Below are 26,735 nucleotides of genomic sequence, written 5' to 3'. Positions count from 1 at the left end.
GTGTAGAAAGTATGAGGATTCCGGCGCAGAAAAAACCCAAATAACATATCAGTAGGGATCAGTTAGTCAAAACTGCGGCGTGTGCAAGGGTGCTGTATTTTGCATGTTCTGATTGGAGGAGATGGGTGCATCAGGAACATTCATTACTAATGTGGCTCACTTTACACCCACTTGATGTTGACAAGATATTTTAATGAAATTTACGGGGTAGAGAAGATAACTATATAGTGGCATTCCCTGGTTTGTGAGTAGCACAGAGACTTTTTCTTCATGCAAAAGCGCTTATTTTTTAACCGTCTTCATAGATGGGTGAAAAAAGGCCTTAGCCTATTCTTTCAGTGTTGCAAAACCCAATCCCATTATTCCAGAAATGTTAATATCCCATTTTGGAACCACATATGTCTTATTTGGGTGCTTTACACCTTTAGAGCTCTGATATAGAAAAATCCATGAAATAATCAGAATTTTTTAACTGAAACTTTGAAAAACTCCAGTGCCATATCAATTGGGGATCATACACAACTTCAGGTTTTAAATTGTTAGTAAATTCTGCATTAGACGCCTGACGACTGGGTGGCACGTCCCTAGGTCATCACACAACAGCCCCCACATACTAATTGCCCCCACTTCCAAAAAACACAACATTAGTTTGCAGGATGTTCGGAGGAAGGGGGGTGATCACACCCTCCAAGGCTCCGTTTGTTGCTCTGGCATTTTATAACATTGTTCCTACAGTGTCAAACCTTCTATTTCTGCTTTTTCAACTTTTTTAAAAAATTAGGGTTGCTGATGGTTAAGTATATTTTCCCTAATTTGTTCCGCCAGTCTACACTGTGTTGTATTAGCCCGTAGTGTTGTTTTATGACAGATAAATCTCATGATCCGCTGCCACCAACCTCTGGCTTCAACACTTCGCGTCTCCCCCCTCCCCTCGTCTGTTGTGGGCAGGTGAAAAAGGGTTAAGTAATCTCTCTCACTGTGGGGTTTTGGCTGCATTCCCCATATCTAGGGCACTCATCAGACTCCTGCTGTTCACAGTATTCTGCTGACAAATGACGAGTGTGAATTCCTTATGGCATCCCCTTTTTGCAGTAAAATTAGATCAGATTCAGACAGACCCTCATACACCCCCTAAGCCAAACTGGGAGATAAGGGAAGATGGGGCGACGGCATGACCCGCTTTAACCCCTCTACAGTGTGTATCAGTCTCTCCAGAAAAGGATTGACAATAAAGAAGGGTTGAACATAATGGGAAACTAAATGCATAACATCCATATCCTTTAATTCATCACCTATATTCATTGTTTGAGGTCATAACGTTTCCTAAGAATGTGCAGCTAGTTTATTAGAATTATTTTAGTGAGTTTATGAAAATTTCAGAACATTAGGCTTGGATAACTTTAGAGTTCTCCTATAAGTTTAACTATCTACCAATGAAAGAGCTACATACTTATCGTGTTTTCCCAACAGTCATCTTTAACTCTTTAATTTCCAAAACTCTGGGATTGGACGGAAAATGATGCTTACAGTACTACAAATGCCTGTGTTTTAGCGTGTAATATATATATATATATATATATATATATATATATATATATATATATATATATATATGTATGTATATATATTAACAACATAGTATTATTTGTGATAAAAAGTATTACTATAAATGGGGAGTCTGCCAGGGTTAAATTAATTTACTGCCCATTGGCTTCAAAGACCCCTGACTGTAAATACAGCGCCATTTCATCCTATGCAGTGGGAGCCGTACACTGTACATTAGTATAGTGTAATATAGAATAAACAAACATGAACATATAGTAAAATACAAAGACGCATACTCTCCCTCGGTAATCTGTTGGGATGCGGAGACTGCTAATAATATAATGAAAAATGATATAGCAATAAACAAAGTGATATAATAACACACAGGGCAATTTAATAAACAGCAATATAATATCATGTAGAGCAATGTGTCTGTCGGCCCCCCAGGTATCAATCTCACGTTCTGCATGCTATTGATTTAATTCTCTTGTATCCCTCCGTGTTAATTTTTCATATGCTTACAAAACAACCCTTTGATTTTCTGTCACTTGTTAATTACACTGTTTCGCCATTAAATAGAAGGCTTTGTGTAAACTAATTACTAGGTAATCATCGTCGACCACGGACGCGCTGCTTGTACCTTTTTATTCCATTCTACAAAAAAAACGCTTCACCGTCTGCGCTCGAGCCCCCTCTCCACTCGCAGTCATTAGCTCCTACTAATTCACAGCGTTACTGCCGAAGAGAGGGGGACTTGTAATTGTGGCCATATCAGTACTGTTAATTACCGAAGTAGAACATTGAAATGATGCCAAGGACCATTGTTAGAAGCAAATAAAAAAAAAAATCACACACACACACCAAAAAAAAAAAAAGTGTTTGAATGTTATTTTCACCATCTGGGGAGTGGAATAGAGGAAAACAGCAAGAAAACAGCAGTGACAAAATATCATAGCTGCAGCTCCAGGCCTCATAGGCCAGATGGAGGGAAGAGATTCTACACCATCAATTGGATGCGGAGGGCCAGGCTCCAGCAGCCGAGCTGTGACAAGTGAAGGAGAGGAGCAGAGACATTCAATGTGTTCTTATAGGACTGCTATTAACTCATTTGTTGGCGGAGGAGGTGGTGCAATAGGGAACTATTGTAGCAACCTGGTATAATTGTTCCGTAAGAGCTCTATTAAGATGATGGAGGTGGTAAACATATTGCGCCTGATTCATTAAGGAAAGTAAAGCAAAAAAAGGAGTAAATGTTCTCCGGCACAAACCATGTTACAATGCAAGGGGTGCAAATTAGTTGATTATTTTGCGCACAAGTTAAATACTGGCTGTTTTTTCATCTAGCACATAAATACTTAATAGCTTTATTTTTACACTGAAATTTAAAGTTGATCTAGGACATGCCCTATTCCAACTATAAATCTGTCCCCACATTTTAAATTTAGCCCCCCCCCTTTCAATGTAACATGGCTTTGCCCAGGTGCAAAGTTACTCCTTTTTTATGCTTTGCTCTCCTTAATGACTCAGGCCCATTGTGATTAGCTAATTTGTGCATTTTTACCATCTTGCTCGAAATAGATACCTTGTTTATATTAGTCCTTATATTCCTCTATACATTCCGCTATGGAACACTTGAGTGACGCCATACTGCAAGTGGGTCTTGTCTATGTATGGACAGGTAGACGGATTTGGTGAGTACAATAGGTGTTTCTTGCCCTCCACACACCTAGAACATATAGGGCGTCATTTAGAGTTAGGCGTTGTTGCACCGTAGTGAAACCATGTTGCACTGTATGTAGGGCAAATAGAAAATGTGCGGATGTAATAAGAATTTGGAGGGGGTGCTCCCTTCCACTATTAGATTGCAGTGCACAAATAAAGCTGCCCAGTATTTGTATGTTACATGATAAAGATATTAGCATGTGCACCCCTTGCATCATAAGATGGTTTGTACCGGTGCGAGTCTGCCCCCTTTAGCTGGGTTTGCTCCTAACTGTATGAGTCCCATAACTGGTCATGCATCGACCGCTTCAATTTAGTCCTTTTAAGTGTCCTTATGTCATACAAAAGGGATGTAACAGCTTGTAAAGAGCTTCCAGGGAAGTGTGTGGATGATCTCCACGGCTTGTATCTAGCTCTATGTTATGCAGACTGTGCATATGTTGCAATGGTCACAGTCACAAACGGTGGACTTCATTTGCAAACCACGAAACTACCAATGTGCCATGCAGGGGCCGCAACAAGTTTTGTTTACAAAGGTACACTAAGATTTCTGCCAAGGCACATGGATTGGAGGTGCACTCAGTAAGGGGCCTATTTATCAAAGATCTCTCCCCTCTAATTTAGAGGTAAATCCCCGAAAACGACTTACCACTAAATTACTATGTATTATTGCAGCATCGGAGCAGATATCTCAGATATCTGCTGCTTTGCTTCTCTCATCGGTTTACTGAGCACTCCCCATAACAGTGTATGGGAAGTGCTCAGTAACGCTATGTATCAATGACTGATACTTAGTTTTCAATCATGGTAATGTACGCCATCTGAAGCTGGCGCCATCTGAAGCTGGCGTACATTACCATAATTGAAAAGTTTCACTGAAAACAGCGCTGCTCTGACGAGCAGGGCTGCACAGCGCATGTGTGGAGGGATCATGTGATCCCTCCACACTTGCCTCAGGTTCCGTCAGACAGGGATCTCTGTGCGCATGCCCGAGTTTACTGGTCGGCGCATGCGCACAGGGATTGAAAGAGGGGCGAGCAGCACCGCAGAGGGAGGAGAAGAGAAGACTTCAGTGACAGGTAAGTGTTAATCTTCACAGGAGCAGCCGTTTTTCGGAACGGCTGTTCCTGTGTTGATTTTTTAATACATATGAGAAACTTTTCAATCCGCATCTATGCGATGAGGATTGAAAAGTTTCATTCATATTATGCGGTCATTGGTAAATAGACCCCTAAATGAGATCCAGGGTATTTGATTACACATAATGTTGAAGATAGTTTAATCTCGTTCTTCATGTTGTGGTTCTGAGAGCCTTGCCCATTAATGTCACAGGTTACAGTAGTGACGGGCAACAGGCGGCACTCTGAGCCTTCACCTGCGGCCCCAGCTACTTCCTGCTTTATTCTCACATTTGTTAGTTGTAACACTTACGTTTGGAGTACCTTGAATGTGCTTTATAGTGTCATGTATCCTAGCAACACTCTTACATACTGGTGTATGAAGATTATTTCTGTGCTCCTACATTTGCACTCTATGGGGCATATTCAATTATGTTTCCGGTCCACGGGATCGCGCCGGAACGGGCCGCAAAGTTAATCCACGGCACCGCAATAATGTGGATTTTCTTTCACACCTCATAGGGTTGAGTACGAAAATCCGCGTTATTGCGGTACCGTATTACCGGCAATACTGCGCAGGTAACGTGCGTTACCACGGACCGGAATCCTAATTGAATATGCTTCTATGTTCTTAAAGAATAACTAAGCCCCACATTTATTTAACTATTTAGGGGTTCAATATTTTAATTCTAATTTGGATCTACTATTTTTGTTGTATTCAATGTCAATCTTTCTCAATTTACCTGGTTAAAGGTCATCAATAAAGCTGTGTGCAGGGCAGGGGCAAACACAGGATTTTTAAGGGGGGGTTTCCTCCCCCCCCCAAAAAAAATATATATAGAGAGAGAGCTGCTGCGCATGCGCGGGCGCATGCGCAGCAGCTTCATTTTGGCAATGCTGTACTACAATACAGCACCGCCGCGCTGTACAGTACAGTGCTGCTGTTTAGGGGCAATGTTTAGTGCCCGTTCGTTCGCAGAGGGGAGGTGTTTCTGAAGAACCAGAAACCCCCCCTGCGTGCGCCCCTGCAGGGGACAGTTTGTTTTATTTGCATTATCTTATACTCCTTTTGTTGACACTTTTGACTGCTCACACCTTTGTTATCCTGCAACCTTTTACTTTTTTTTACCTGTTAGATATCACTCCATGGGGTAAATTTATCAAGCTGCGGGTTTGAAAAAATGGAGATGTTGCCTATAGCAACCAATCAGATTTTAGCTGTCATTTTGCAGAATGTACTAAATAGATGATAACTAGGATCTAATTGGTTACTACAGGCAACATCTCCACTTTTTCAAACCTGCAACTTGATAAATTTATCCATAGGGATTAACCTCTTACCTACCAGGAGTATAAAGTACAAGCAGCTATAACAATGGATGTACAATATATTTATAGGCTTTTTAAATATACCTTAAATTATTCAATAAAGCAAAATAATGTTTACTATTTTGCAGGGATATGTAATAAAATTTGTTTAAATGGTTAACTAGTTTTAAAATTGACTTTTAGGACCTACAGTTAGTTCACATTTAAAAGTGTCCACAGTGTAGCCAAGTTTAGTACATAAGACCCAACATAGTCAAAAGTTCTCTCGTGGTGTTACTTTACTGCACTCACATCTGCCTTACTCCCACACCAGGAAAAGGCCATGCGGCAGATCGCAGCGGAGCTTCCCCAGGTCCTGCAGTACTATGCACAGCCTGTAAACAGGAGGCGCTATCCAACATGGGACAGATTTCTCCAGTCTCTTGTGAGCTGTGGTAAGTATTGGAAGCTCCCTCCCTTCAGCACCACCCCAAGGAGCAACAGTAGTAAATTGAGCTGTTTCTGTTATTAAGCAGCATTTTACATTAAGAACCTAAGAATTCCAGACCCATATCCTGAATCCAGCCTGAATCTGTGGTTCGTCAGAACTCTGGGCCACATTATGAAGCGCAAAATGTTTGAGGCACCTGGTAAAATCCCTTTTGGTAATGCAGTGCGTCTTGATTTGTGCAGAAGCCCCAAGATTTGCGCTTAAGCACATGGGTTTGTGGAGCAAGATGTCTGGGTTTGAGGAGGACGAGGAGAGGTTTGCACCAGCTGATGTTAGAAGTTCGGCAGAGTGAGGGCGTTTCTTGATAAGTAGACAAACCCTTGTGCTTAGGTTTGTGGAGTAGTGCAAAAATGAATTTTAATTTTATGGAGCGAGATTATTGAATCGAGATAAAGGGATGGAGAGGGCACATTGTTAGAGGTGTTCATTGTAGTGAAACACACCCTGCAATAGGACTTTTAAACCAGCTCTGAACTGCAGGAACTCAGCTCGCATCCTATAAGACAGTTCATGAAGACTTCTTGCTACTTCCTGGTGTGCTACAGTGGACAAGACCATTTCTAGGTGCATCTCGACCAGTGTAAAAGAAAGAAAAGTGTCATAGACACAAGTGCCACATAAACAGTGGTAGAAAGTGGACATTCATGTGACGTCTACACAGAACGCCTCTTCATTTCTTCCCTTTCCACAAACCTAGGTGCACTTCTAGTGAGCGGAGAGTAGCGTGTATCTTGTTATGTGCTGGGTGGACCATCTGGCTACATTGGCACAGAACCAAGGTGCATTGCACAGACCGTCCAGTGAGATTGGTAAATGAGGTCCACCATGTGTAGGTGATGGGTGAATACTTCTTATCAGATATGGATATAACTTACTATAGAGATAGAATGTTTCACTCATTAAACTATGTGTCTGCCGTTCTTCAAAGGGGCGACTTTAATACAGCCGTCTTAACTTGTGTGCAGTGGTAAGGTATATATTTATATACATCATCATCACCATTTATTTATATAGCGCCACTAATTCCTATACACCCTTTACTTGTAATATTTCAGATCTATAACCAGCAGGTTTATGCTAATACTTATTTTCTGTATTATGTCATTGTCAGGTTAGATTATGTTTACTAGATTGTTTCTCCTGTGTTATTCTAGGGGGGGTAATTGAGGCTTTTCCTCCAGCGCAGAGTATTACCTGCCTTACTATAGACCTGCTGATTAACCCGGATGGGGAAATCCAGATGGTGTCCTGTGGGGATCAGATTCACGGCTCCAGCCCCTTGCAGAGTGTAGGCAGCTCTGTTCCCCAGTGCTCAGTGTCCCCCACTACACTTACATCAATCTGCAATCGCATTGGAGAGACCTGCAAGGCCCGAGGGGTGCTCGGATATCTGTCTATAGAACTGGTGACATTCATAGACCCTGAAAGCCTTGAGCAGCAGGTAAGATTTCCTATACAGTGTTATCAATAATTCTTACCTCTCATTTGTTTCTATTGCAGTTGACTTACACTCTGTATAACACTCACACTGGCCACATGCATTTACACTCCGCCCGTACATGCAGCCACACTCATACTGCTCACAGATGCCCCCAGTAGCCATGTAATTACACTCAGAGTGGCAACACATTATTCCAATAGTCATGTACCTACACTGGGACTCACCACATGTACCTACACTTGGAATGACCACATGTTTATACACTGAGACTGACCATATGTACCTACACAGGGACTGACCACATGTACCTACACAGGGACTGACCACATGTTTGTACACTGAGACTGACCACATGTTTGTACACTGAGACTGACCATATGTACCTACACTGGGACTGACCACATGTTTATACACTGAGACTGACCATATGTACCTACACAGGGACTGACTATATGTACCTACACAGGGACTGACCACATGTTTGTACACTGAGACTGACCACATGTTTGTACACTGAGACTGACCATATGTACCTACACTGGGACTGACCACATGTTTGTACACTGAGACTAATCACATGTTTGTACACTGAGACTAACCATATGTACCTACACTGGGACTGATCACATGTTTGTACACTGAGAATGACCAAATGTACCTACACAGGGACTGACCACATGTTCATATATTGGGACTGACCACATGTTCATACACTGAGCCTGACCACATCATCATCATCTATTTATTTATTTATATAGCGCCACTAATTCCACATGTTCGTACACTAAGACTGACCACATGTTTCTGCACTAGGACTGACCACATGTACTTATATTGGGACTAACCACATATTCCTGCACTGGGACTGGCCACATGTTCCTGCACTGGGACTGACCACATGTACCTGCACTGGGACTGGCCACATGTTCCTGCACTGGGACTGGCCACATGTTCCTGCACTGGGACTGGCCACATGTACCTGCACTGGGACTGGCCACATGTTCCTGCACTGGGACTGGCCACATGTACCTGCACTGGGACTGACCACATGTACCTGCACTGGGACTGACCACATGTACCTGCACTGGGACTGACCACATGTACCTGCACTGGGACTGGCCACATGTTCCTGCACTGGGACTGGCCACATGTTCCTGCACTGGGACTGGCCACATGTTCCTGCACTGAGGCTGGCCACATGTTCCTACACTGGGACTGGCCACATGTTCCTACACTGGGACTGGCCACATGTTCCTGCACTGGGACTGGCCACATGTACCTGCACTGGGACTGGCCACATGTACTTATATTGGGACTAACCACATGTTCCTGCACTGGGACTGGCCACATGTACCTGCACTGGGACTGGCCACATGTTCCTGCACTGGGACTGGCCACATGTTCCTGCACTGGGACTGGCCACATGTACCTGCACTGGGACTGGCCACATGTACTTATATTGGGACTAACCACATGTTCCTGCACTGGGACTGGCCACATGTACCTGCACTGGGACTGACCACATGTACCTGCACTGGGACTGGCCACATGTTCCTGCACTGGGACTGGCCACATGTTCCTGCACTGGGACTGGCCACATGTACCTGCACTGGGACTGGCCACATGTTCCTGCACTGGGACTGGCCACATGTACCTGCACTGGGACTGACCACATGTACCTGCACTGGGACTGACCACATGTACCTGCACTGGGACTGGCCACATGTTCCTGCACTGGGACTGGCCACATGTTCCTGCACTGGGACTGGCCACATGTACCTGCACTGGGACTGGCCACATGTTCCTGCACTGGGACTGGCCACATGTTCCTGCACTGAGGCTGGCCACATGTTCCTACACTGGGACTGGCCACATGTTCCTACACTGGGACTGGCCACATGTTCCTGCACTGGGACTGGCCACATGTACCTGCACTGGGACTGGCCACATGTACTTATATTGGGACTAACCACATGTTCCTGCACTGGGACTGGCCACATGTACCTGCACTGGGACTGGCCACATGTTCCTGCACTGGGACTGGCCACATGTTCCTGCACTGGGACTGGCCACATGTACCTGCACTGGGACTGGCCACATGTACTTATATTGGGACTAACCACATGTTCCTGCACTGGGACTGGCCACATGTTCCTGCACTGGGACTGACCACATGTACCTGCACTGGGACTGACCACATGTTCCTGCACTGGGACTGGCCACATGTACCTGCACTGGGACTGGCCACATGTACTTATATTGGGACTAACCACATGTTCCTGCACTGGGACTGGCCACATGTTCCTGCACTGGGACTGACCACATGTACCTGCACTGGGACTGACCACATGTACCTGCACTGGGACTGGCCACATGTTCCTGCACTGGGACTGGCCACATGTTCCTGCACTGGGACTGGCCACATGTACCTGCACTGGGACTGGCCACATGTTCCTGCACTGGGACTGGCCACATGTTCCTGCACTGAGGCTGGCCACATGTTCCTACACTGGGACTGGCCACATGTTCCTACACTGGGACTGGCCACATGTTCCTGCACTGGGACTGGCCACATGTACCTGCACTGGGACTGGCCACATGTACTTATATTGGGACTAACCACATGTTCCTGCACTGGGACTGGCCACATGTACCTGCACTGGGACTGGCCACATGTTCCTGCACTGGGACTGGCCACATGTTCCTGCACTGGGACTGGCCACATGTACCTGCACTGGGACTGGCCACATGTACTTATATTGGGACTAACCACATGTTCCTGCACTGGGACTGGCCACATGTTCCTGCACTGGGACTGACCACATGTACCTGCACTGGGACTGACCACATGTTCCTGCACTGGGACTGGCCACATGTTCCTGCACTGGGACTGGCCACATGTTCCTGCACTGGGACTGGCCACATGTTCCTGCACTGGGACTGGCCACATGTTCCTGCACTGGGACTGGCCACATGTACCTGCACTGGGACTGGCCACATGTTCCTGCACTGGGACTGGCCACATGTTCCTGCACTGGGACTGGCCACATGTTCCTGCACTGGGACTAACCACATGTACCTGCACTGGGACTGACCACATGTACCTGCACTGGGACTGGCCACATGTTCCTGCACTGGGACTGGCCACATGTTCCTGCACTGGGACTGGCCACATGTTCCTGCACTGGGACTGGCCACATGTTCCTGCACTGGGACTGGCCACATGTACCTGCACTGGGACTGGCCACATGTACTTATATTGGGACTAACCACATGTTCCTGCACTGGGACTGGCCACATGTACCTGCACTGGGACTGGCCACATGTTCCTGCACTGGGACTGGCCACATGTTCCTGCACTGGGACTGGCCACATGTACCTGCACTGGGACTGGCCACATGTACTTATATTGGGACTAACCACATGTTCCTGCACTGGGACTGGCCACATGTACCTGCACTGGGACTGACCACATGTACCTGCACTGGGACTGGCCACATGTTCCTGCACTGGGACTGGCCACATGTTCCTGCACTGGGACTGGCCACATGTACCTGCACTGGGACTGGCCACATGTTCCTGCACTGGGACTGGCCACATGTACCTGCACTGGGACTGACCACATGTACCTGCACTGGGACTGACCACATGTACCTGCACTGGGACTGGCCACATGTTCCTGCACTGGGACTGGCCACATGTTCCTGCACTGGGACTGGCCACATGTACCTGCACTGGGACTGGCCACATGTTCCTGCACTGGGACTGGCCACATGTTCCTGCACTGAGGCTGGCCACATGTTCCTACACTGGGACTGGCCACATGTTCCTACACTGGGACTGGCCACATGTTCCTGCACTGGGACTGGCCACATGTACCTGCACTGGGACTGGCCACATGTACTTATATTGGGACTAACCACATGTTCCTGCACTGGGACTGGCCACATGTACCTGCACTGGGACTGGCCACATGTTCCTGCACTGGGACTGGCCACATGTTCCTGCACTGGGACTGGCCACATGTACCTGCACTGGGACTGGCCACATGTACTTATATTGGGACTAACCACATGTTCCTGCACTGGGACTGGCCACATGTTCCTGCACTGGGACTGACCACATGTACCTGCACTGGGACTGACCACATGTTCCTGCACTGGGACTGGCCACATGTACCTGCACTGGGACTGGCCACATGTACTTATATTGGGACTAACCACATGTTCCTGCACTGGGACTGGCCACATGTTCCTGCACTGGGACTGACCACATGTACCTGCACTGGGACTGACCACATGTACCTGCACTGGGACTGGCCACATGTTCCTGCACTGGGACTGGCCACATGTTCCTGCACTGGGACTGGCCACATGTACCTGCACTGGGACTGGCCACATGTTCCTGCACTGGGACTGGCCACATGTTCCTGCACTGAGGCTGGCCACATGTTCCTACACTGGGACTGGCCACATGTTCCTACACTGGGACTGGCCACATGTTCCTGCACTGGGACTGGCCACATGTACCTGCACTGGGACTGGCCACATGTACTTATATTGGGACTAACCACATGTTCCTGCACTGGGACTGGCCACATGTACCTGCACTGGGACTGGCCACATGTTCCTGCACTGGGACTGGCCACATGTTCCTGCACTGGGACTGGCCACATGTACCTGCACTGGGACTGGCCACATGTACTTATATTGGGACTAACCACATGTTCCTGCACTGGGACTGGCCACATGTTCCTGCACTGGGACTGACCACATGTACCTGCACTGGGACTGACCACATGTTCCTGCACTGGGACTGGCCACATGTTCCTGCACTGGGACTGGCCACATGTTCCTGCACTGGGACTGGCCACATGTTCCTGCACTGGGACTGGCCACATGTTCCTGCACTGGGACTGGCCACATGTACCTGCACTGGGACTGGCCACATGTTCCTGCACTGGGACTGGCCACATGTTCCTGCACTGGGACTGGCCACATGTTCCTGCACTGGGACTAACCACATGTACCTGCACTGGGACTGACCACATGTACCTGCACTGGGACTGGCCACATGTTCCTGCACTGGGACTGGCCACATGTTCCTGCACTGGGACTGGCCACATGTTCCTGCACTGGGACTGGCCACATGTTCCTGCACTGGGACTGGCCACATGTTCCTGCACTGGGACTGGCCACATGTTCCTGCACTGGGACTGGCCACATGTTCCTGCATTGGGACTGACCACATTTTCCTGCGCTGGGACTGACCACATGTTCCTGCGCTGGGACTGACCACATGTTCCTGCGCTGGGACTGACCACATGTTCCTGCGCTGGGACTGACCAGATTCACACTGCACATTGCTACTTACACTCAGACTGACATAAATACAACCAGTAGCCGTGCACTTAAACTGATTTGTAAAAGTGAAAGTTTGTGAAATGTCTCCAATTTTCTGAATTTCTGCATTTGTTTGATTTATATTGTAATAGAAGTAATAATGGTAACAACTATGTGATTCTCTCTTGTGCAGGACACTCTCCTTTGAGCTCTCACCTCAGAACCGTAATAATTAGGCACATTTGATAAGCAGATGGGCTAGGAACTTATTTATTGGGGGCCCATGTATGCATGGTCCTGTAACTATATGCACATATATAAATGCACAGTACTGTGAAAGTCACGATCTTCATAAATGTCTCCCAGTGAATATTTGACCAGCAAGCAAGGTACAATCAGATACATTTATTCGGTGTGACAGGGAAACAGCATAGAAAGCTGCATGTTGCTAATCTAATTGGTGTAGAAGAACCAGGCCATTCATTAACACTATTGCGGCATCATGTGCACATTTAAAGGCGCATTACACCTTCTTACCTGTATAGTGATCAATTCCCCCTATTGCCTATTGAGGAACTATCATGGGTGAAAACATTATGCATTTTCATACCTCCCAACATTGTCCCGGAGGTAATCCTGACAAATTAAGCGTCCCACCAATTTGTAAAAATAGGATCTGGTCTCACCACTTTGGAGGGCGTGCCACATCCCCCAGGGTCGTGCCCAGCACTTCTGAAGCACGTGTCCGACCCCAATCCCAGTCCCCTAAAAACACACTTGAATTGCTGTTCATACCAAAGGCAACAGCTGGACAGTCCCCCCAAATTGGGATAATTGGGAGTTAAGCATTTTTAGCTTTGCATCATTCATTCTTATCACGCTATCCCAAACACAAATATCTACTATTCACAACCTGGGTTATTTCCCCATAGAAAGTATACGGCAAAAGTGCTAGTCTGTTCATTTGGCACAATGCCACATTGCTGCATGCATCTGTTCACCAAACCATAGGTACTAACTCATGGACTAATTAATATGTATATGTTATACAAGTAAACACTATAATATTATTACTGTTATTAATATATACACCGATCAGTCGCAACGCCTAATATTGTGTAGGTCCCACTTGTGCCACTGAAACACCTCTGACCCATCAAGGCGTGGACTCAAGAAGACCTCTGAAGGTGTCCTGTGGTATCTGGCACTAAGTCCTCTAAGTTGCGATGTGGGGCCTCCATGGCTCAGACTTGTTTTTCCAGCACATCCCAAAGATGCTCGATTGGATTGAGATCTGGGGAATTTGGAGGCCAGTAACAGCCACATGAATGCCAGGTCCCAAGGTTTCCAGCAGAACACTGCGTCTGCCGGCTTGCCTTCTAACCATAGTGTATCCTGGTGCCATCTTTTCCCCAGGTAAATGAAGCACACACACCCGCCATCCACATGATGGAAAATAAAATGTGATTCGTCGGACAAGGTTACCTTCTTCCATTCCTTCATGGTCCAGTTCTGGCACTCATGTGCCCATTGTAGGTGCTTCAGCGGTGGATAGGGGTCAACTCGGACCCCTACGATGCACTGTGTGTTCTGACACCATTCTATCATAGCCAATATTAACTTTTTCAGCAATTTGTGCTACAGTAGCTCTTCTGTGGGATTGGTCCAGACGGGCTAGCCTTCGCTCCCCATGCGCATCAGTGAGCCTTGGACACCAATGACTATCGCCAGTTCACCGGATGTCCTTCCTTGGGCCACTTTTGGTAGGTACTAACCAGGAACACCCCACAAGACCTGCCATTTTGGAAATGCTCTCACCCAGTCATCTAGCCATCACAATTTGGCCCTTGTCAAAGTCACTCAGATCCTTACGTTTGCATATTTTTCCTGCTTCCAACACATCCACTTTAAGAACAGACAGTTCACTTGCTGCCTAAAATATCCCACCCCTTAAAAGGTGCCATTGTAACAAGATAATTAATGCAATTCCCTTCACTTGTCAGTGGTTTTAATGTTATGGCTGATCATTGTATATATATTTTTCTACCATTGTTTTGTTGGTTTGTTTATGCATGAGGTGTGGTGAACAGGCACTTTAGAGTGATAAGTGGGATTTTGAGTTGTGTGCTATTTACACCTAAGTGAAATGTTCCACCAATCACATTTTATTGAATCAGCCCTAAATTAGTGTGTGTACATCTTTGTGTCTGTAGTATGGAATTAGATTGTAAGTTCCTTTTGGACAGTGACTATTGTGAGTGAATAAACCAGTCTCTGATTTGTAAAATAAAATATTAATAAATATTAATAATCAAATAATAATAACAAAGCATAATAAATAATAAAGGTGAAAAATCCCTAAAACTGTTATGAGCTAACTTTTATTACCTCTGAAACAAACACATTTGAAAGCAATTTGCAATGAATACATTTCCACAAAGCAGGAATCACATATGGATACATTGCCTGTCTTTACTGACAATAGTTTCTTTTCTGTGAGGCCCATCTAAGCCCTTATTGCTGAGCATTGCTGCATAGCACAGCTTAGTCATAGTGGCCAATAATGTAACTATCATGACAGTGGTTTCTGGCAGCAGAAAGGATTTGAATTGCTCTGGTCATGTTTGTCCATCTCTAAGTAACAGAAGTGGACAACCCCCTTGCGGGCAGCTCGTTACCAGCTGCCGATTAGCACTTCCCATACCCCCCTGGAGCAGATCCTTACGATGACGGATTGGATCTTTAATAGCCCAGCAGATTCCTGCCAGTGTGTTATTAAGGACTATCTCGGCAGTGATTCATTTAGAGGGCATTTGCTTGTGAATATGATTTAGAAATTAGCAGGAGTTTAGCAAGAGGCTGAGACTAGCTGACCCCTTAATAATTTTATAATGATGCCATTTAACATCCGCCGCTTACACCACTGACTCAGCTCAGTGCTCTGAGAGTGGTTTTCTGCTAGTAGGTTATACTGGGAGGGAGACCCTAACTCTGACCTCACAACAAGTACTGTTCAGGACAGATGTCAGTGCGCTGAATGTTGCAGATACCCTTAGTAAGCTAAGGGGTTGACCTCTGATTGTGCTCACCGTGACCTTGGGAAGTCATTCAGACTACATGCTTTAATGTACAAATGTGATAAAGCATTTTCCCATTAACATCTCACATACATATTCCAGGTCCTGACATTTTTATAGAAGTACACCACCAAATTTGAGTTTTTGCCCCCAAAATAATCATGCAGGTTCAGTGGGTATCTCTCTAATGGGGAATCTCTCCAAGTGCTGGAGAGGTGGTGCTGCTGGCTACATTCAAACAGTTATCAGCAGGGAATATAAACTAGCAGCAGACTTGTAGGGTCACCATACACCAATATATAATCTTTATCAGCGACAGCTGGAAAGTGAACTAAGCAAGTGCTTGTGCCCCCCAAAGGTTTCTGGGATACCTTAGTCATTTGCATATGGTAAGGAGTTGGCAGCAACACATGAAGTGCTAAAAGCAGTAATTATTAAGCACAATGCAGACTTGGTAACACTCCAGTGTTGCAGCCTTTTTATTAAGTCTTATATCTAATATTTCCTATTCTTAACTGACTTAGATTTGGGCCACGGATTTAGACTTGTGCTACAGTGACCAACTAGCAATGACCCAACTCCTGTTGTACCTGACCAACGGGACATTGGACTGTGCTAACAGCCAACTGAACGTGCCACTCGTCCCCAAGAAAGTGGAGCGCTCCAGACATCGAGCTCAACCAGTACAGGTGAAATGCTTGTGTACCAACACACTCATTGCAATTACACTTGTACGTAACTCACTGGGTAGCATTGCACAATAGCCTTTAAGGTGTTTTACTCAAACCTTTGCAGAGTCAAACCTTATCTCTGAGTTAACCTTGAAACCACTACAGGAGATTGTAGAAAGGCGTCAGACTGTACAGATACCAAAAGCCACGAATAAGTCTGATAATACAGAAAACCCCCCACAGAAGAAGTGTATTTAAGTGCGTATCTTCAGTCTGATGCATCTCAATTAGTTGCTATTCTTGGACTCATTTCTCTTATACCTATCTAGTCATGTGTGGCCCTGTTATGCTTTCTTAGGATCAACATACTCACAGAATATATCTTCAGGTGCCCACACATGCAGCTGTTATATTCAGTGAGGTCATGTAATTATTGTTATGCATCATGTTAGTTTGTGCCAACCCCTCAATTTATGTGTTGGGGAAAGTTTGAGGATTTGGTCCTTTAGTAGGTCATTGTTGAGCACCCTGAGAGTGTACCAGCAGTCTCGGACTGGGGCATGAAGGGCCCACCGGGGGACTGCACCGCTGGGGGCCCACCAGAGGGGGTGTGGCCAGCCATCAAAGAGGCGAGACCAGACACTAGAGGGGAAGTGGTCAGCCCACGAAGGACAGCTAGCACCATAGTGTAGTATATAAAGCATGCAGTGTGTATATAAAGAATACAGCCTTGATCTGCCCCTTAGATTGGGCAGAACAGTCACCAAATATCGGAGTTGTCCCACTAGACTCAGAACATTTAACAGACTGTTACCTGTTTTTGTCACTTTGACCACCTGTGGCTGCTGGTATCTTTAGTTGCGGCTTATCTGGATCCTGGAATGTTGGGGGCCTATTGGGGAAAAAAAAATGGGTACATTTAGAAAATTCCAAACCAGCCCCGGCGTTAAATCAATAGGACCCACAATTAATACTTAGGCCTTCCTCCAACCCCAACATTAAAGTAATAGTATTCACATTTAATAAATAAACAAACCTATTTCCCTCCCTCCAGAAAGCCCCAGCAATAAATTAATAGCATTTACGTATAATAAATATACCTATTTCCCGCAACCATCACTGCCATTTAATAATTTATATTCACATTTAATAAATAGACCTCATGCTCCTCAAATTTAGCCCTGCATTCAATTAATAGCACCCAAACCACCCCATCTTAAATTAATAGTCCCCACTATAAAATTTAATTGCCCCACCATCACCCCACAAACAAAATAGCACCCATTAGTTAGCCACCACCTACCACACACACATTACATTGCCACAAGCCTGCTGTGCCATCACACACACATTACTGTGCCCCTTCATCTCCATGCTGCTTTTGCTTCCCCCTTCTCCGGGCACCCCTTGATCACCCTGTGCCATGCTGCTTTGGCCCCCCCTTCACACTCTGCCATGCTGACCTGGCCCACCATCACACTCTGCCATACTGACCTGGTCCCCCTTCTCACTCTGCCATGCTGACCTGGCCCCCCTTCTCACTCTGCCATGCTGACCTGGCCCCCCTTCACACTCTGCCATGCTGACCTGGCCCCCCTTCTTACTCTGCCATACTGACCTGGCCCCCCTTCACAATTCTGTCATGCTAACCTGGCCCCCCTTCACACTCTGCCATGCTGACCTGGCCCCCCTTCACACTCTGCCATGCTGACCTGGCCCCCCTTCACACTCTGCCATGCTGCATTGACCCCCTTCACACTCTGCCATGTTGCTTTGGCCCCCCTTCACACTCTGCCATGCTGACCTGGACCCCCCTTCACACTCTGCCATGCTGATCTGGACCCCCTTCACATTCCTGCCATGCTGACCTGGACCCCCTTCACACTCCTGCCATGCTGACCTGGCCCCCCTTTACACTCCTGCCATGCTGCTTTGGCCCCTTCTTACTCTCTGCCATGCTGCCTTTGCCCCTTATCCCTCATACCTCTACCCATTTCCCTCTTTCACCCCTCATTTTCCATAATTTCCCCCTCATTCTTCTCTGCTTATTGATCTGTCTGTAAAAAAAAAAAAAAATGACATGCTGGCTTGGGAGTGCACTTACTTACCTGTGTAAAGCTCCGGCCAGTGTCCTTTCTTCAATGCTCCTCTGGGCGGACAGGAACTCCTCCTCCCCTGCTGAAAAACACACTACCGCGCAGGTGCACAGAGCACAGAGTGTATATAAAGAATACAGCCTTGATCTGCCCCTTAGATTGGGCAGAACAGTCACCAAAAATCGGAGTTGTCCCACTAGACTCAGAACATTTGACAGATTGTCCTACCTGTTCGTGTCACTTTGACCACCTGTGGCCGCTGGTTTCTTTAGTTGCGGCTTATCTGGATCCTGGAATGTTGGGGGCCCTATTTGGAAAAAAAAATGGGTACATTTAGAAAATTCCAACCAGCCCCGGCGTTAAATCAATAGGACCCACAATTAATACTTAGGCCTTCCTCCAGCCCCAACATTAAAGTAATAGTATTCACATTTAATAAATAAACCTATTTCCCTCCCTCCAGAAAGCCCCAGCAATAAATTAATAGCATTTACGTATAATAAATATACCTATTTCCCGCAACCATCACTGCCATTAAATAATTCATATTCACATTTAATAAATAGACCTCATGCTCCTCAAATTTAGCCCTGCATTCAATTAATAGCACCCAAACCACCCCATCTTAAATTAATAGTCCCCACTATAAAATTAAATTGCCCCACCATCACCCCACAAACAAAATAGCACCCATTAGTTAGCCACCACCTACCACACACACATTACATTGCCACAAGCCCGCTGTGCCATCACACACACATTACTGTGCCCCTTCATCTCCATGCTGCTTTTGCTCCCCCCTTCTCCGGGCACCCCTTGATCACCCTGTGCCATGCTGCTTTGGCCCCCCTTCACACTCTGCCATGCTGACCTGGCCCCCCTTCACACTCTGCCATGCTGACCTGGACCCCCTTCACACTCTGCCATGCTGCATTGACCCCCTTCACACTCTGCCATGCTGCTTTGGCCCCCCTTCACACTCTGCCATGCTGACCTGGCCCCCCTTCACACTCTGCCATACTGACCTGGCCCCCCTTCACAATTCTGCCATGCTGACCTGGCCCCCCTTCACACTCTGCCATGCTGACCTGGCCCCACTTCACACTCTGCCATGCTGACCTGGCCCCCCTTCACACTCTGCCATGCTGACCTGGCCCCCCTTCTCACTCTGCCATGCTGACCTGGACCCCCTTCACACTCTGCCATGCTGCATTGACCCCCTTCACACTCTGCCATGCTGCTTTGGCCCCCCTTCACACTCTGCCATGCTGACCTGGACCCCCTTCACACTCTGCCATGCTGACCTGGACCCCCTTCACACTCTGCCATGCTGACCTGGACCCCCTTCTCACTCTGCCATGCTGACCTGGCCCCCTTCTCACTCTGCCATGCTGACCTGGCCCCCCTTCACACTCTGCCATGCTGACCTGGCCCCCCTTCACACTCTGCCATGCTGACCTGGCCCCCCTTCACACTCTGCCATGCTGACCTGGCCCCCCTTCACACTCTGCCATGCTGACCTGGCCCCCCTTCACACTCTGCCATGCTGCATTGACCCCCTTCACACTCTGCCATGCTGCTTTGGCCCCCCCTTCACACCCTGCCATGCTGACCTGGACCCCCTTCACACTCCTGCCATGCTGACCTGGCCCCTTCTTACTCTCTGCCTTGCTGCCTTTGCCCCTTATCCCTCATACCTCTACCCATTTCCCTCTTTCACCCCTCATTTTCCATAATTTCCCCCTCATTCTTCTCTGCTTATTGATCTGTCTGTAAAAAAAAGTAGTTTTTCTTACAAGTACTCACCCAGCAATACGTAGATCACAATGATATGTGATGAATGTTATTGTTGTGGTGAGCTCCACATGCTGTATAAGCAGCCAGCAGTTGCCTCTCCACTGGACTCCTGAAAGTTATGTTGTCCAGAAACCTACTGAAATAACTTACTGGTCACTAATCTCATTAGGCTATCTCAAGCTTCAGGAAATCACAGTGTTCTTTTCCATTACATCTAGTTGAAAAGGGCCTCTAAACTTATCAAGCCCTAAGTCCTGGTTTTGCTGTGGCCTCATTGGCTGCCATGAATTCAGTTAGTTGTTCCAAACTAAAGCCAAGTCTTTTGGTGAGGTATAAAAGCGGTACAGAACCCCACCACTCCAATGGAATGTTGGGACTTATTTTTGAGGTCTGTAGTCATACAGTTTGCATTAATTGTAGAGTTTTGCGCTGAAGCCCAGGCCATACCATGAAATGTTATCTCTGGTCCATACCTCTCTACTATGTCCTCATTCACTATCCATACTGTGCACTCCATATAAGTAATCAGTTTAAAGAGGGTTTCTTTCATATTGTTCTCAGTCCCTCTAGTCATAAGATCTCATCAATGTAATACAAAGATTTCACAGGCTGAGCAAGCTTAAGTCCCTAGACTAGTGGTTCCCAAACTGTGTGCCGCAGCTCCCTGGCGCGCCACTGGTAGGGGCGCCCCAGGGGCGCCAGTGATAAGCAGGACGGGGGACTACTTAACAATTCTTTGGGCTTTGGTGTGTCTTGAAAAAATTATGGAGACCCTAAGGGTACCTCAAACTGAGAAAAGTTGGGATCCACTGCCCTAGACATTAGCCCAAGGATTATGAAAGACAAGTATCATTATTATAATATCTAGTATCTCCATCGGCGACAACTGTATGGTCATGTTGTCTCTTTTATGTTTTGTAATGATGGTTCTGACTCTTTGCTTATCCACATTTGGATTTAGATTGCCCAATTATCAGACATTTCTAATTGTCATCTGTCTGAACACTTGCTGGTTTCTCAGGGTCCCATTCATTACTCAGAATTCTAGATCTTGCTTTAGCCCTGTGATCACCCTTTGCTTGGTTCTTAATCGTGGTATGCTCTAACCAGAAGTGTTGTACCCAAATCCTTCGCTCTTTCTGTTGTGTTTCTTATGCATTCTTTTATCATTTAAAGCCAATCTCTAGTTGCCAGCAGCCGTCTCTTCTTCTTTATCTTTAACTGGAGCGCCTGCAAAAATGTCCATCCCATTATAGCTGTGTCTTTCTTTTACCCCTTTTCACTGATTTCCCTAGATATGGTGGGCATGACTTATCTAATTAACATTTGAGCAACAGGTAGTCGGGGTCCACAACTAATCTACAAGGGAATGTTGCTAAAATTGTACCCCTGCCCCTCTGAAACTTTTCTTTTAAAATATCATACACAGATGTATCCGAAGACAAGAAAAAAAAAGAAAATCATAAAAGCCGCTACTACTCTTGATATGCATTATGAATATATATTGTCATGTTTGCGGTTACAGCCAGCCTCTACCGCCCACGCTGTTTATTGTTAGCAGAGTGTAAGGCAATTATTTTATTCAACAGATCCTGGTGGAGGCAGAGTGACTCACATACACATGCACTCATACAGAACGGACGCCAGTCAGAGAATTTAGCAAGTTAAAAAAAAGCAAAACAATTTTGACTAAAGTAAAAACAACAGACCAGGCTTCTAACATATAGGGTGTCCTCATAGTCTTGAGTTGACTCACAAGCAAATGAGGTATTTTAGATCAGGCACAGTCTCTGTCCATGATGAAGATCAATATTCACACTCTCTTTATCTACTTAAAATATTTCTGGGTCAGCAACAATTACATTTAAGTTTGTAGTATAAAATACATATGATGAATGATAATAGGTTTTCCATACAACACGCCTGCTTCATTTGCTAATAAGTATCCAGTGCTAGCATCTGCTGAAAAAAAAAGTTATGATGCTTTGTGATTTATGCCTTAAAGTTGTTACAGGACATTTTATTAAACTGTGCTGTCACATAAACACTAAGAATCTTGCCAGTGTCTTCCACACCTACAATCTAAGCCAAAAGAAAGTGATTGTCTAGTCACACATGGGTTGATCCTATCATTCAATCCAAGTGCCGAGCAACAGGGTCCTTTTCCAAGCAGGCCAATGACTTGGGTGGACATATTGGACAGTTCCAGTCATTGAGTGCTCAGATCACATGGAAGCCTGTCAGAGAAGTCAGCAGATGACCGCGTATAAACACTACAGTGGTCATCTGCCAACCAGAGTTTTGGACATGCTGGATAATGTACAAATTGATTGTTTCTTTCATTCTCAGGGACCGATACTGATTAGTGACTCGCCATCGCTATGTGTGGGACCAGCCTACCTTTGATCATTTTGTTTGTCCATTACTTGAAACATATTGTATCACTGTGTGTGGGGGCAGATTGAACAATCATAATTAAGTGATTTATTTCTGTGCAGATTGTAAGTATATCATTAGATTGTTCTGTGTGTACAGATTGTACAAGGATTTTTTTTATACATTACATCCCTTGATTATAATGCATCAAATCATTGAGTGTGGGGGCAGATTAAAATACATTCCTGCTATATCCATTCCTGTTATTTTCTCTAGCATACATTACTTGCTATCACAGGCACATTTGTCTCTTATATTCCTGCTGATCTTTCATTTAAAAGCGTTTATTTCCTCTTCTCTCCTGTCAATAGGATACACTCTAGTATGACTCACTACGCTGTTACCTTTCTACCCCTCGCTAGATTAACACCCACTTTATGAACCCCCTACAATAAAAGAATACATTTTTATCAGCGCTGCTGCTCCTGTAATTATGTATAAAACCAATCACTCATTATCTGCGAGATAGATGAGGCTAAATAAGCACAGCATTAATAATTTACAAGACTCTTCATTATGCCAGTGTACGGGCTGCGAAGACCCAGCAAGAGCAATTCTTTCAGTCTGATGCCAACCCTTAAACAATGGAGTTCCATCACCAAAGCCCCATCCTGCTTCACGCTTGTTAAACAGAGACATGGATTATTCTATCAAACGCTCCTCTCGTTCCTGCTCCCCCACTGCAAGTCAACAGCTTCTGAAATGCACCTCATACAATCCCCCCTCCACACGCTAATGACTCCAGCAATGGGTGATATTAATTCTGCAAATATTATAAACATGATTAGCTTGCACTCCGAGATTGATTATGGCAGAGTTTTCTGAGTGCCGTTGTCAGGTTCACGCTGGTATCTCCTTATAATCTTTGAGATCAAGGCATATGTTCAACAAGCACTTCCTTGCTACTTCTACCACTATATGAAAGACGGTAATAATATACACAATAATAATAATATACACAATAATAATAATAATAATTAAGAATATAACAACAACAAAAGTGAAGGAAGGCTCCTTCCTTCAACCTATAGGTTGGAACTAGAAACAAGGGTTGTCATAGTGTTCAGGATGGGCACCTATATATTGTTCAATATCTAATAATAAGCTATTATATAGCTCATGTTTTGGATAGGCATTAGAATCACATAATTGCTGATTAATATAAAGAGTGTATATCAATAATGAGAAATGGAACCATGGGTCACAAACATAATATGGGAGTCGGACAAAAGGAAGAAAAGTTTAAAGTGAATGTGTCGCCTATACGTAGTGAATGCAGTCATTTTCTGGGCTGACGCCATGTTTACCGGTATGCAATGATTAGTAGGAAATGAACAGTTGTGTTAGTTAGAAGAAGGGGGTGGGGAAATAGTAGTAACCTTTGTGGAGGTAAGATAATACCTTCCTGCTAACACAAGGGTTCATTTCCTAATGACTGATTAAACACCTGTATGTGCCATATGCACATCTCATCATCACTATACATGGGTTGGAACCATTCCTATTAGGCAGTTTTTCCTCATTAATACAACTAGGAAAGCTCAGACCTTATTAACTATATTAATTTACAGTAATTCAGCCTATCAATTCATTGGGACCTACTGACATCACTGTGGCATGAAACACTTTCAGGCTTATTTCATACGTTTAGCAGCTATGCCTCAGTGATATTGATAGCTCCTAGTGAATATTGGGTCAGTCCACAAAATGGCTGCCTTCCCTATGTTTAGATGACTGGTTCCCTTAAAAAAACCCTGCAAGGCAAAGACATTTGTCGCATATTAGATCAGCGTTTCCCAAAGTGTGCACCGCGGCTTCCAGGGGTGCCGCGGCCAGGGGACAAAAAAAAAAAAAAACAACTTACCAATTCAGCGGCGTCCCGGACCCAGCATCATCCTCCCTCCTCACTCCCGACATATTCAGTGAGAAGCAGCAGGAGAGAGGAGGATTCTGGGTCCCGGGCGCCGCCACATTGGTAAGAAGATAGAAGAGAAGACATAAGAAATAGAAGAAAGAAGGCCGAGTATGGTAAGTAAAGAAACAGAGGGGAAGGTGAAAGGAAACAGCAATGGAGGGGCAAAAGAATGAAGAAGGGCAGACAGTGTGTGGATGAAGAGGGGCAGGCAGTGTGTGGATGAAGCGGGGAAGACAGTGTGTGGATGAAGAGGGGCAGACAGTGTGTGGATGAAGCGGGGAAGACAGTGTGTGGATGAAGAGGGGCAGACAGTGTGTGAATGAAGAAGGGCAGACAGTGTGTGGATGAAGAAGGGCAGACATTGTGTGGATGAAGAGGGGCAGACAGTGTGTGGATGAAGCGGGGAAGACAGTGTGTGGATGAAGAGGGGCAGACAGTGTGTGGATGAAGAAGGGCAGAGAGTGTGTGGATGAAGAGGGGCAGACAGTGTGTGGATGAAGAGGGGCAGACAGTGTGTGGATGAAGAGGGGCAGACAGTGTGGGGATGAAGAGGGGCAGACAGTGTGTGGGTGAAGAAGGGCAGACATTGTGTGGATGAAGAGGGGCAGACAGTGTGTGGATGAAGAGGGGCAGACAGTGTGTGGATGAAGAGGGGCAGACAGTGTGTGGATGAAGAAGGGCAGACATTGTGTGGATGAAGAGGGGCAGACAGTGTGTGGATGAAGAGGGGCAGACAGTGTGTGGATGAAGAGGGGCAGACAGTGTGGGGATGAAGAGGGGCAGACAGTGTGGGGATGAAGAGGGGCAGACTGTGTGTGGATGAAGAGGGGCAGACAGTGTGGGGATGAAGAGGGGCAGAGAGTGTGTGTGGATGAAGGGGCACGGTGTGATGATTTTTATACATGTTGTTTTTTTTATTATGTTTCATCTTATTCCTTTTAATATTAGCTGTAAATTATTCTAAATATAATTGAAAAAAATATATAAAAATATTCTTTTCCCTTGGATTTATATATATTATTTTTGCAAACAACTTACTAAGTATTTCTGTCCTGACCTAAATACTTATTACGTTATTTTGACTCAAATACTTAAAAAACGGGACTGCTTGGTAATTATTTTGGAGGGGTGCCTTAAAAAAATTATGGAGACTCTAAGGGGCATATTCAATTGTCCGCGGGATTTTCGCCAATCCCGCGGACAATTGACCATTGACAATTGACCATTATTACGGTAATCCTGCGCGGAAAAACCGTTAATACAGCAATTTACTCACTGGATTTCAGCTCGTAGCTCAGGGAGCTGTGAGCTGAAATCCAGCGAGAGATTACCGTATTAACGGTAATATTTTTTCCGAACTCGAACTTTGGAACAATTGAATACCCCCCTAAGGGTGCCGCGAACTGAAAATGTTTTGGGAACCACTGTATTGAACTGTACTGAATACTTTTTTTTCAGTTCATGAGTTTTGTGACATTCTATGGATGGAAATTGTAAATTAATTAAATTCAATTTTAAATATCCTTTCTTTATGACAGAGAAAGCTGCTCTTTCCTGCTTCATGTCAGGCAGTAGGCCGTGTAAACACAGGGAACACAATATACTAGGCCAGCTGTAAAACTAAACTATCGATACCTTGCTCTTTGGTTCCTCAGAAAGGTTCTGGATTACAGCCTGTAAAAGGTATTGATCAGAGAAAGCCATAAAGAGCAGTGTGCACAGTACGGTCCTGCGGGAGGCTGTTTGAGAACAGGCT

General features: G+C 45.6%; 1 protein-coding gene across 2 annotated transcripts in view; it reads left to right on the top strand.

The window, feature by feature from the left end:
* IQCH (IQ motif containing H) overlaps positions 1-26,735 on the top strand; it is a 438,281-nt gene that overhangs the window by 401,524 nt on the left and 10,022 nt on the right. For both annotated transcript variants that reach the window (XM_075207583.1, XM_075207582.1), the window contains 3 exons: positions 6,028-6,148; positions 7,359-7,645; positions 16,589-16,753. In XM_075207583.1, coding sequence (XP_075063684.1) covers positions 6,028-6,148; positions 7,359-7,645; positions 16,589-16,753 — 573 coding nt within the window. The remainder of the gene's footprint in view (positions 1-6,027; positions 6,149-7,358; positions 7,646-16,588; positions 16,754-26,735) is intronic.

Source organism: Mixophyes fleayi, chromosome 4 (assembly GCF_038048845.1).
Source record: "Mixophyes fleayi isolate aMixFle1 chromosome 4, aMixFle1.hap1, whole genome shotgun sequence".
In the NCBI taxonomy this organism is placed as follows: Eukaryota; Metazoa; Chordata; class Amphibia; order Anura; family Limnodynastidae; genus Mixophyes; species Mixophyes fleayi.
This window is presented reverse-complemented; position numbering and strand designations above follow the sequence as displayed.